The sequence below is a fragment of the Carya illinoinensis genome, chromosome 4, assembly GCF_018687715.1.
Source record: "Carya illinoinensis cultivar Pawnee chromosome 4, C.illinoinensisPawnee_v1, whole genome shotgun sequence".
In the NCBI taxonomy this organism is placed as follows: domain Eukaryota; kingdom Viridiplantae; phylum Streptophyta; class Magnoliopsida; order Fagales; family Juglandaceae; genus Carya; species Carya illinoinensis.
This window is the reverse complement of record NC_056755.1, coordinates 34911555-34924449: the sequence shown is the minus strand read 5'-3', so window position 1 is coordinate 34924449 and position 12895 is coordinate 34911555. Positions and strand designations below refer to the sequence as shown.

The 12895-nt window shown below is 34.1% G+C and overlaps 1 protein-coding gene and 1 non-coding gene across 2 annotated transcripts; both read left to right on the top strand.

The window, feature by feature from the left end:
* Positions 1-395: 395 nt before the first annotated feature.
* Positions 396-502, top strand: LOC122308639. Its single transcript, XR_006242158.1, has one exon. It is a non-coding gene; the product is annotated as a small nucleolar RNA R71 (small nucleolar RNA).
* A 4468-nt stretch (positions 503-4970) lies between these two features.
* LOC122308306 (inactive protein kinase SELMODRAFT_444075-like) lies at positions 4971-12072 on the top strand. The gene is made up of 9 exons (XM_043121556.1): positions 4971-5865; positions 7807-7961; positions 8058-8152; positions 8402-9432; positions 9746-9906; positions 10880-10956; positions 11060-11207; positions 11351-11500; positions 11648-12072. Exons 1-9 carry the CDS (start codon positions 5688-5690, stop codon positions 11669-11671), a joined length of 2019 nt encoding a protein of 672 aa, XP_042977490.1. The 5' UTR covers positions 4971-5687; the 3' UTR covers positions 11672-12072.
* Positions 12073-12895: the final 823 nt, after the last annotated feature.

Here is a 12895-nt window from a genome sequence, read left to right as displayed (position 1 = left end):
GCATAGGATTACCACGATAGTTGTAGTTCCGATTGTTGACATATTGAACTTGTTCTTGACTCGCCTCATTGCTTGGAACTATCATACTTGTAGATGCAACATATTCTGTACTTTGTGGTATCCTTTGTGTTGTCAAGGCTGAAATCTGATGAGATAGAGTAGCTACTTGAGCTGAAAGGGCTGCTATCGGCTCTAAGTCATGAATTCCAGCAACCTTCTTAGCCAAAGTCCTCTCAGTTGGCTATTGATAGTTGTTTGAGGTCATTTCTTCCAAAAGTGCAGTAGCACCTTCAGCTGTCTTCGACATCAAAGTTCCACCAGAAACAACATCAACTATAGTTCGAGTTTGCCCATTTAACCCATTATAGAACATCTGAACTTGCAACCAATCTGGCAATCCATGTTGTGGGAAACGTCGAACCAAGTCTTTATACCTCTCCCGCGCTTCATAGAGTGACTCAAAATCATTTTTCTTGAACTGGCCAATCTCACTCCTGAGTTGGGCTGTTTTTGCAAGAGGAAAGAATTTAGCAAGAAACCTCTCAGCCATGTCCTGCCAACTAATGATGCTTCCCGGTTGTAGAGATTGTAGCCAACCTCTAGCTTTGTCCCTCAAAGAAAAAGGAAACAATCTCAGTCTAATGATGTCTTCAGTAACACCATTGATCTTCACAGTGTCGCAAATTTCCAAGAACATTGCCAAATGAATATTGGGATCATCCAGTGACGATCCGCTGAATTGAGCCTGCTGCACCATGCTAATCAAAGCTGGTTTGAGCTCAAAGTTGTTGGCATTAATTGGCTGGCGCATTATGCTCGAGTAATTTCCATTCACAACTGGCCGTACATAGTCCTTCAAGGTGCGTGGTAGTACCTCACGTTCTTCTTCAGCCATGACTAGTATCTTATTTCTTCTTAGTGATCTAAGAGTTCTTTCAATCTCCGGATCAACAGGAATAATATCACGAGATCTAGCACGGTGCATCCAACGTAAAAAACACACCTGTAGAACAAATTAAAACAAAATTCTAAATTAAAACCAAGATTACTTTGTATCGATATTGACAAAAAGAATAAGAATAAACCAATCCCTGGCAACGGCGCCAAAAACTTGACCAGTGCAAAACTACAAGTGCACAATATCGTAGTTTTATAGTAAAGTAATAAGAAGAGTATCGTCCTCAGGGATTGGTATCTTACTTTTACCAAATACCAAAATTATACTAAACTTGATTTTATCTAGAGCAATCACTAATATTTTTCTGTAGTTGCAAATTAACCTAAGATCAACTCAAAGGGAAATATGCAAGAGAAACAAAACTGACGTTCGAAGATCAACTTAATGGGGAAGAAAACTTCTAGGAAATTGATTTCACCTAATTCTTCACTATGCTTTTCTCATCTAGCTAACTTAATTTAATTCTCTTTTATCTATTAGCAAATCTCTAAATCATCCAAAAGCCTCTTTCGATAGTCAATTGGAAATGACTCTTGTTTATCAATTCACACAAGAATATGCAAATTTAATAAAGCAAGAAAGCAATAAAACCAATGATTTAATTACTACATAGGTTCATACAAGTCTTTCGATCTCTATACTTACTTATGCTGAAATATTCAAGATCTACCATATGATTCCCTCTTTCGATAGCAAATCACAAGATTAAAAATCATCTAATCAATGACCAGTTAATTAGAAGCAATAAACTCAGAATAAATCAGATAAACAAAGAGAGAATTGCATTAAATTAGCGTAGACAATCAAGCATAGTTCAGAAATAGGTTACATCATTTTCCTAGAATAAAGAAAATTTAGCTCATACTAGAAATTGAATTCAACATAAACGAATTCACCATAATTGTTCTGAGAAGATTGGAAGAAAATAAACACTGAAAAATTCTCCTTGCAGCCGCAACTCGTCTTCAAAAGCTCAAGGGAACGATTCAACGCTTTTCTCCCGTCCGTGCTCGTGTATGATTCCAACGTACGTGCAATAATTGGAATTCCCTCTCCAAAACAGATGATTTGAATCCCTCTAGCTATGTTTTTCTGTCCCAAAAAGTGTTCTCCAGTCAAAAAGTACGGCTATAGGGTGAAAAATCCCTTTTTATATCGTCTGACGGCGGAAAACCCTGGATCTGTCAAAATATGATGTTCGCTCGAGCGGCCAATGTCTCCGCTCGAGCGATCTTTGTTTTTCAGCAACCCGCTCGAGCTCCCTGTCAAGCGGCAGTCGAGCGTTTGAATCTGCCTGAATTCGCTCGAGCGGCCAAAATCCTCCGCTCGAGCTAACTTGTAAAATCTATAATACGAAATTTTTGCAAGTCATCATTATGCATTGTTTTATTATTATTTTTTATCTATTTTTTTATTATTATTCACAACTCTTCTCAACACCTATACCCACCTTTTAGTGTTGAGAATACCTTAATACTTCCCAACATACTCTATTGCTATTTATTACTTTATTATTACTTTTTACATATTTTTTATTACTATTCATTACTTTTTACTACTATTCAATATTCTATTACTATTTTTCACCTATTTTTTTCACTTTTATTCATAACATATCTTAACATTTCTCAACACGCAAACTATGTCAACACTATGCAAATATATAAATATATATAGTTTTGATATCATGGACTGGACGTAAAAGAACATAAGCAATCGTATATTTTATTTTGTTTAGATAAGAAGCTAATTAAGGTTTTTTTTTTTTTTTTGAGCAAATGGCTCTTGTAATTAGTATAGGTTTTTAGTTGAAATTGTAAACCTACAAATATTAGAATCCACGAATATTTGAACTCCAACTCCTATCAGCTCTCATTTAAATAACCAGCCACACCGTCCAACAGTTGCGTGGTTTGACAAAGCCCTTGTATTTTAGTGGTAAGTTTATACATGAATCTTGAGATTGAAATATTGATTCTAAATAACATTCACGCTAATTTAGATAGTGAGATGAGATTAGATTATCTGTAAATAATATTGAACTAATTTATGAATAGTAATAAAATAATTTGAGTTAATATATTTTATAAGATTTTTGGAAATAAGAAAAAAAAACTGAATAAGAATATTATAAAGTTAAAATATTATTATAATATAATTTTTGTATATTATTTTTATTTTAAAATTTGAAAAAATTGAATTGTTTTTTATGTTTTGTTTAGACGTTTTGAAAAGCTATAATGATTAGGTAATGATTAGATGAAAAAATTTAAAATTAAAAAAATATTTATATTTATGGTGTTTAGATATTGAGAGAAGAAGATTTTGCAATCCAAACCAAGCATTAGAGGGTAGTGAATAGCTGTACGTCACAATTCTTTGCCTAATTTTAATCCATATAAAATATTAGCAATATTTAGTAAATATCGAATCAACAAACATGCCTTAAATCACAATATTGAATAGAAATATAAATGTGAATGATAAAGCAAAATAAGCAAACTACGAGACAATCATGAAGGGAAACTCATTAAAAACTCATTAAAGGTAAAATCACCCTATGCAGCCTAGCCAAAACAAACCGATTCCACTATTCGAGTATAAATACAAATAAGTTTCTTTCAAACACTTTGCAATATGAATATCTTACTTGCCTTGAGTCCCTTTGGCATTTGCAGGTGATCCTCAAACTTGGATTATCTCCTTGAAACGTCCACTTTAACTCCAATGGCTAAACTTACCTCAAATAAAACAGTCAGTACTATCTTTGTATTTTACACAAACTCCAAGAAAGATAATTCTTGTAAAAGTCCAAAACCTACATCTCTCTCTTGGCACACTTGAATAGATTATACAAACATTTTTACGTATAATTATTTTTATGTACTTTTTATATATTTCATTAATATAATTGATTATGTCACTTTATTTAATATAAAATAATTTATTTAACTAATTATATCAGTAGAATATATGAAAACACTACAAAAAAATAAGTTTTTGTAACTAATATTTTACAATAAAAAAGACTATTTTTGACAAAAACGTACTTTGTCGGAAATAGTTATTTTGTTTGCAAAATATTAGTCACATATACAATACATTTTCGTCAAAAATAATCATTTTAGTTATAAAATATTAGCCACAAGTATCAATTTTTCTCATAGTAAAAGTACGTAAAACTTACTATATATAACAAAACTCTAGATTATATTGGGCAACTTTACAGGCCAATTTCGTGTGCGCGGACCAGTGAATTGATGAAACTCTTTTTGAATTCATTATCATATGGAAAAATATAGTTGTAAGCACAATTGTGCACTAATATGTACATCAATGTGATGTGATTGGTCAAAAAGTAAATTTTATTGAAAACAGTGTTAATTTAAATTTTAAATATGAATAAATCAGTATTGGTACACAGATTAGTGCACGACTGTGCTTGTATATAGCAAAACTCTTATCATATACCTCAAAATCTACATACCCGTCCTGACTGGGAAGGTGGCGGTGGTTGCCATGAAGTAGAAAGTCATTATAAATTTAAGGGATTGTTTGGAACATGTTTCATTTCATTATCTCATATCATTTTTCAAATATTATTCAAATATAAATATTTTTTAATTTTAAATATTCAATTTTTTTATTTAATTATTACAACTTTTTCAAAATTTCAGACAAAACACAAAGAATAATTTCATTTTTCAAATCTCAAAACAAACATAAAATTAAAAAATTATATTATGACAATATTTTAACTTTATAATATTTTTTATTTAATTTTTTTTCTCTTCTCTCTCAAAATGTAATAAAATGTTATAACTCAAATTATTTCATTACTATTTACAAATCATTTTATTAATATTTACAAATTTCTTATCTCAATCTCATTCTCCAAACACCCCTTAAATCTCATCGTCTTTAAATATAGGAATTATTATTCAGTTTCAATAAAGCATGAAGTTTTTTCCTAACACTCCACCCTCTGTTTTATAAATAAAATATACAAAGTCACAATCCTTTGGTTGCGAATGGAGGACTTTTTATTTAAAGCAGTTAATGGGTTAATAACGAGAGAGAGATCCAATCATTGATCGGAATTGTTCTCATTAATACCAAGGTCCAAGTTGTTGCTAAACAATGGCCGTTTTGTTATCTCGTTCTGTTTGTTTTGGCTTTTCTTCTTGGCGGTTATTTCTTGAAGTTTTGCACAAGCTGGATACGAATCTCTAGGCCACAGCCACCGCCTCATGTTAGTTCTTTTTTCTAAGATCATGCATCCGTCTTGAGATGGGTAGGTTTCAGTTTTACACAAAACCTTCGTGCTTGAAGAAATTGCTGTTCTGGCTTTTATTAACCTGAACCCCACAAAACTGTTGGTTTCACGTTTCCTTTCAACGGAAAGAGCAATCTCTTTGGTAGAAGCACGTACCTTGAACTGCGCGCCTTCTTCTATACCTTTTGTTGTTCAACCTTTCATGTGTGTATTCCGAAAGCTTCTTGGTTTATGCGACAATTCTCTCTGATTTACTAGTCATTGCAGTGATTATGCAACTTCTTCTGTTTAAAGTTCGTATTTTTTTCGCTGACTTTGTGGCAACTGATCGAGAAAATCTCGTGTATTTGGAAACCTGAGGAAAAAGAACAATATTTTTTGGTTGTGGGTTTGAGCCAGAGGGTGGTTGTGGTGAAGATAGGTGAGAGTTAGGATTTGGTTGGTTGGTTGAATATGGAAGTGAAGGGTGGGAAGGAAAAGGTCTCTTCAAATGTGAGTGGGAAGGTGGTAGTGGTTGCTGTCAAAGCATCGAAGGAAATCCCAAAGACTGCTTTGGTGTGGGCTTTGACTCATGTGGTTCAACCTGGCGATTGCATTAAGTTGCTGGTGGTCATCCCTGCTAACTCCTCAAGTAAGTTTCATTGTCTTTCAACCTTTGATTGAGTTAATCCAAATGTATTTATAAATTTCCTTTTTGTTTGATTTTGTGAGCTTAATTATGTTCTTTTTTTGATTTTTTTTTTTTTTTGGAAAAATATTTTATTGTTGGTAGCCGGTAGGTGGATATTCCTGCTTTGTACTTCATTCATGGACACGCTTTTTGGGGATTTTTCCTATTTTCAAAATTTAATCTTGTAGAATTGAATGTTCCTTTCAGGCATAAATACCTTTAATCCGCTATTGTCTTTTGCGTAATTATGAGGTCCTTTCTGTATTTGTTCTTTTGGTGAAAATACTAGTTATATTATAAGAATTTTTACACACTGGTTTCAGTGTAATTGTCGCACACTAATTTGGTGGACATGGACGTTTATTTATAGACTGAAATTGTACATGAGTTGTTATTTACATGATAAGGTATACACACTGATTTATCAAACAAGATAAGAAGTTATCATTTGTTGATGTGATTTGCTTTATCCTCATCTGGTTGTTGTTGAACTTTATCTTCATCCGGTTGGGTAGCAGACTTTATCTTCATCCACTTTCATTTGTTGAGTATCGAATGTTTGTTCTAGGTGATGTGTTCCAATATATATCAACTGGGTATTGGGCTCTTTCTTTTGTCCATAAAATTTCTATTATCTGACACGTGAAAGTGGCAGGACATTTTTTCTTTTCCAGTTCATTTGCATTAAATTCAAGAGCATGCAGAATTGATGCCGTGATGCTTACTGAAATGTCCAAGGGCTGAAACAATGACAGTGCTTTACTCTCACGGCCATGTGGACTGATTGAATTGTTGAGTTGTCCAGCTCTTCTATAAAGTACAATGAACGTCTATGTAGTACAGCTAGCTCAACGTTGTTCTTGAGATGTCCTTGAGTTTAGGCCAGTAGAATCAAATGATCCATTGTCAAGTGAGTTGTTCACATTGAAGTAGTGATATTGAGCAGAGCAATATTAGGATTGTAAACAAACAGAGTGGTCGATGAATAGGTCAAGACTTGTATAAACTTAATTCAAGTTTGGTTCGTTCAATAAATGAATCAACCTTGAACCAAAATTTAGTTTGTTCATTAAACAAGCTAAACTCTTGTCTCGTCTTGTATAAAGTCGTATAAATTTATATTTGTAATTTTGTATAGTTTAAGTTTTACATTAGAACGAGAACATCTTAAGGATGTAAATGATAAAAAAGGATTATGTTTCTAATGTACCAAATGTTATTTAAATTCTTGTGAATAGTCTTTGTATGGTGTATATATATATATATGTATGTATAAACAATGTAAAGATATATAACCTCAAAATTGATTTGTTGAAATTTATTACCAAATTCATAAGATGTAAAGCAGAGAATCTGTTTTATGATAAAAAGGAAGTCATAAATGGTTTATTATAAATACAAGATTTATCGATGTTTCTTCTATGAGTTCGTAGATAGCTTACCTACCAAGCTCAAATGAGATAATTTTGATGTAATTAAGTAATTAAATATTAAATGAACTGATTAAAGTGTATAAGATTTAGTAAGGAAATTTATTTCTTCGAAGAATATAAAAAATTAATTAAGCAACTCGTGAACATACTCGAGCTTGTTTGAAAAATAAATGTGATCTTGAACATAACAGGTAACTTAGGGATAAGTTTGTACTCAATTTGTTTTTGAATTGAGTAGGAACTTAAGAATTAAAGGAAGGAGTTTAAACATTCAATACTCAATTTGACTCAGCCCAGCTCAGTTATAGTTCTAAGCTATCTATACTGCAACAATCTATTCCATCTACATAGTGTTTGTTTATTTACTTTCATTGTGATTACTATTTGTTTTTTCTCTGCCCTGATGTATTGACTTTGGGACGTAATCATGTAACTATTGATGATTGACTAGAAATCTATACATTTTCAGGTAAAAGGATGTGGGGCTTTCAAAGATTTACCAGTGATTGCACCAATGGTCACAGGTGGTCTCTTGCAGGAACCAGTTCAGATCAGAAGGATGATATTGCAAATGCTTGCTCTCAAATGGTGCTTGAGCTCCATGATGTTTATGATACGGAGAAGGTTGTTAGTCCATTGCATTGATTTTCTTGTGAACTTGTTATTCTGATGTACTTCATGCCTAGTTTCTAGTGTTTCACATCTGATTTTTCTTTACAGATAAAGATAAGGATAAAGATTGTTTGTGGCTCGACAGGTGGAGTAGTGGCTGCTGAAGCCAAGAGTGCTGGATCAAACTGGGTTATATTGGATAAGTATAAAACATATCAACCTGATGTTTTTCATGAAAGTTTTTATTGTTTCTCGTTTTGAGCCTTGACTGATTATGTATGCACATATACTAATTTTATAGTCTAAAAAATGTATGCACATAGGCTGTTGAATTCACATAAGATGTTGATTCAATCTATGGATGATTCAATATTTTATGTGGTTTTGAGGCTTTTGCCCATCATATATGGCTTCTTTCTACTTCGGTTTGCTCATTTTTACATTTTGGACAGACAGTTGAAAAATGAAAAGAAACATTGCATGGAAGAGTTGCAATGTAATCTTGTGGTTATGAAGCGATCTCAACCAAAGATTCTTCGTATAAATTTGGTAAATTCACAAAAGGTGAGTTTAACATCATCATCATCTAGGTTAGGAACATCTCCAGAACATCTGAAAAGCAAGTTTGAACAGCTGAGTATGACTAGAGGGCCAACTGTGACTCCAGCAAGTAGTCCAGACCATGAGTCACCATTGACTACAACTGATGTTGGAACATCATCAATATCTAGCTCGGATCCAGGGAAATCACCATTTGTCCTTTCCGGAATTGTTGGGACACTTGAGAAAGAGCTCCAATTTACTGCTAGAGAAAATGAAAACCTGGATGAATGTGACTCTGACACAGATAGTCACAGACTGAGTTCTTGTTCAACAAGTTCATATTTCCAGCCGTGGATGGCAAACATTCTCAGTTCTGGTGGTGAATATTCAAACCATATGGTGGAAGGTTCAAAAAGACACAACAAGAAGGTTCTGACTTCCACATACAGAGCCTTGTTGGAGAAATTGTCTAAATTAGATGAAGATCCTTGTATTGGAATGCTGAATTATAGGCTTGATTTGGACTTAAGCAGAAGTGTAAGAGAAGCAATTTCATTATCCAGAAACCCACCCCTCAGCCCTCCTCCATTGTGTTCCATTTGTCAGCACAAGGCACCTTTATTTGGGAACCCTCCAAGATGGTTCACATTTGCTGAGTTGGAATTTGCTACAGGTGGATTTTCACAGGAAAATTTCTTGGCAGAAGGTGGATTTGGCTCTGTACACCAAGGTGTTTTACCAGATAGTCGTGTTGTTGCTGTCAAGCAATACAAATTGGCTAGTTCCCAAGGTGATCTAGAATTTTGCTCAGAAGTTGAAGTCTTAAGCTGTGCACAGCATCGTAATGTTGTGATGCTTATTGGTTTTTGTGTGGAGGATGGAAAAAGGTTGCTGGTATATGAATACATTTGCAATGGGTCTTTGGATTCTCATCTATATGGTAATTTACCCTAACCCTATTTTCCCAGTAACTTAACGTCCAGTAATGGTAATATTATTATGGATGTGACTAGCAAGCATCTCTGTCTTAAGGGAGATTTTCCTCTATCTTAAGATTTCAAAATTTGTTTCTCGATATTTCTTTACTTGAACTATAAGTGTCCGCATTCCAGCTGACTAGGAAGACCAAATCATAATTGGTCTAACACTCGGTTTGTCAAAGCTTTAGTTCTCTTTGCTTTTTTTTTGTTCTTTAAAACTATTTATGCCATCACTTCTCTGACAACATTCAGTTAAATGTTCAAATACTGCAGGAAGAAAACTAAATCCACTAGAATGGTCTGCACGACAAAAAATTGCAATTGGTGCTGCTCGTGGATTGAGATACCTTCATGAAGAATGTAGAGTTGGTTGTATTGTCCACCGCGATATGCGGCCTAACAACATTCTGCTCACCCATGATTTTGAACCATTGGTATGTCATGCTTTTAAAAATTAAAATGCTATATACTGTAACAAGGGTTTTGTTGAACCAATGCTTTCGAATCATTGGCCTCACCACTCATGATAGAGAGATTGAATTTGTCGGTATCTCCAGGCATCTTGTGAAACAAGGGTGTTGTGGAGGAGGTATGGCATTTGAATGCAGGGAATGGTGTGGAGGAAATTGTGGGCTTGTTGTTGGTGCCTTGTGAGGAGGAATGTTTAGGGCTGGTGTACAGTTGGGAGCTGAGTCTGGGGAAGATGTTGTCCCTTTGATATCTCTTCCTCCGTTAGCTCGTTCATCATCGGATTGGGTTTTGCAAAAGGTTAATGAAATACAACAGTGTGTGCAGATTACAAGTGGAAGATTTGACGACCAATTCACAACACTACTCTACTATTGAGGCGAATCACTTACTTGAAACAAAATCAAGATTTAAGAAGAGCAAGGAGTCAAAGCGTCTTACTTGGGCAATTAGCTAAACGTTAAGGGTAGTAGTTCAAGTCGAGGGAGGACTAGAGGGAGGGCAGGATTCTTGGTAGGGGTGTAGTATTAGTTTCGGGTGTAGCATGTTGAATGTAGCTTCTAAGGGAGTTTCAGGTTGTGTCTTAGTTTTTTGGAAACAAGGGGTTGGGGTAGTTACAGCGATTTGCTTTGCTTTGAGGAGCGTTTTGTCCCATTCGGATTTGGTGTATATTGAATGGACTTACTGGTCATTAGGGGTACTCTATTATGGGCTAGGTGTTCTCTCTTGTATACATCCAGTATATTTGGTTACGCCTATTGATATTAATAAATTTCACTTATAAAAAAAATGCTATATACCATCCTTCATTACCATGCCTTCTATAAATGTGTACTGTTTCTTCTGTATCAAATTATAAGCTATCCAAAAAATGTGTTTTTTAAGTTCTTCTGCATATCAACAGAACATGCAAAACTGACTGCTATTTCTGCACTTTAGGTGGGAGATTTTGGACTGGCTAGGTGGCAGCCAGATGGAGACATGGGGGTGGACACAAGAGTAATTGGAACATTTTGGTAAAGCCTGGCTACAGTTATTTTCTTCTTGGTTATGCTATTTGCAAAAAATGATCCAAAAAAAAAAAAAACAAAAACAAAAACAAAACATGGTATTCTGCAGGTACTTGGCTCCAGAATATGCTCAAAGTGGCCAAATCACTGAAAAAGCTGATGTGTATTCCTTTGGGGTAGTACTACTGGAACTTGTTACAGGGAGGAAAGCTATGGACATAAACCGGCCCAAAGGCCAGCAGTTACTTACTGAATGGGTATCAATTTAAATATTTGAGAAGATATTAGTTAAGATGCAAAATTTTCTTCCCAGGTTATTAGATCCCTGCGGGTAATTATAAACAGGAGAAAATTTAAAGTTTTTTCCTTTGCCATTGCTTTCGTTTCAAATCCGGAACAGGCAAGATTAGTGCTGGAAAAACAAGTTGTTCATGAGCTTGTAGACCCTTGCTTAAGAAGCTACTACTCAGGGCACGAGGTTCATCGCATGCTGCAATGTGCCTCCTTGTGCATCCAGCGGGACCCTTATTCAAGGCCTCGCATGTCTCAGGTTGGAGACTCAAAATTCCATTGGAGAACTCTTTTATACATATACTTTTTTCTACTCATCATATATTTTGATGATGATAAGAAGATATTATTTGCTGTACCTTACACTTTCTAGTTCACATATTTCTCTTTACATTATCCTTTTTAGGTGCTTCGGATGTTAGAGGGGTGACGTTGTCATGTAATCAACCGGTCACATTCAACCTCTTGACCACAGAAAGGAAAACATCTGACCAGAGAAGCAGCCAGATCTTGAAAGGAGGCATTACAATGATTAAGTAGGATGTTCTGCAGATTGAAGCGCAGCACAACCAAAGAGAGTGAAGGTAGCAGGAGGTCTTGTGGAAATACCATCTGTAAACATTCCACGTGATAGCAATACTTCAATTGCCTTTGTCTTATATGTTAGCTAAACAGAGATTACAGCAGAGAATGTTGGCTGTATAGTTTTGAGAATACGAGCAAATGCATATCATGACCTTATTGTTTTTTCGTTATGACTTTGAGTTTGCAAATATCCCTATGGACATTCATTATTTGGTAGTTTCTAGTTAGGAAATGTATCTTTTACTCTGTCCTCTGCCCCCAGATTCCTCTCTATCTTAGTTTTGGTCTTTGATGGATTTTCTCTTAAAAATAGGCTAAGATTGCTTTAAGTGAAAAAAATGAATGGACAAGATTGCTTTAATGAAAACATTAATTGAGTTTTTCATCGATCTTTCAATCTTGTCCATTCATTTTTTAACAGGATGTATCTAATGAATTATTAAGAGAAAAATTCAAATGGTTAAAGTTAATTGGTTTAGTAGAATAAAAGGAGAAAGGTCCAACTTTCCATAAGAAAACCAACTTCATTTTGGATTCAATGCAATTATCATTTTAGACTATTGGATCATTTACAATGTCTTTCTTAGACCATACATAATCTTTAACAATGATTATGTTAATTGAAGATTAATTAGTAATATTTCTTATAAAAACATATTAATTAGCAATTGTTACCTATCTCCTCAATTAATATGAAAACTAAAAAATTAATGAATAGGTGGAGATAGTGGGATTAGTAATCCATTAATTTGATACAATCTAAAATGGAGTAGACATTATAAATTAAGGTGCTAACTACAAAAGTTTTTTAGTAATAAATAATCTCATCCACTCTCTTTAGGAAAACACTAAACCCACCGAGGGATTGTCTCGACAGTGAGTCCAAATAGGTTTTTTTTTTTTACTTAATGATTAAGTAAGTATTTTTAAATGATATTGTGATTTTTTTAAAAATATTTAAGAATATAAAAAAGATTAAAAAATAAATAAAGAAAAGGATCAAATGACTTTATCGAGAGAATTTGTCAAACTACACTACTGTAACAACCCCGCCCTAGGAAGGGTGGAA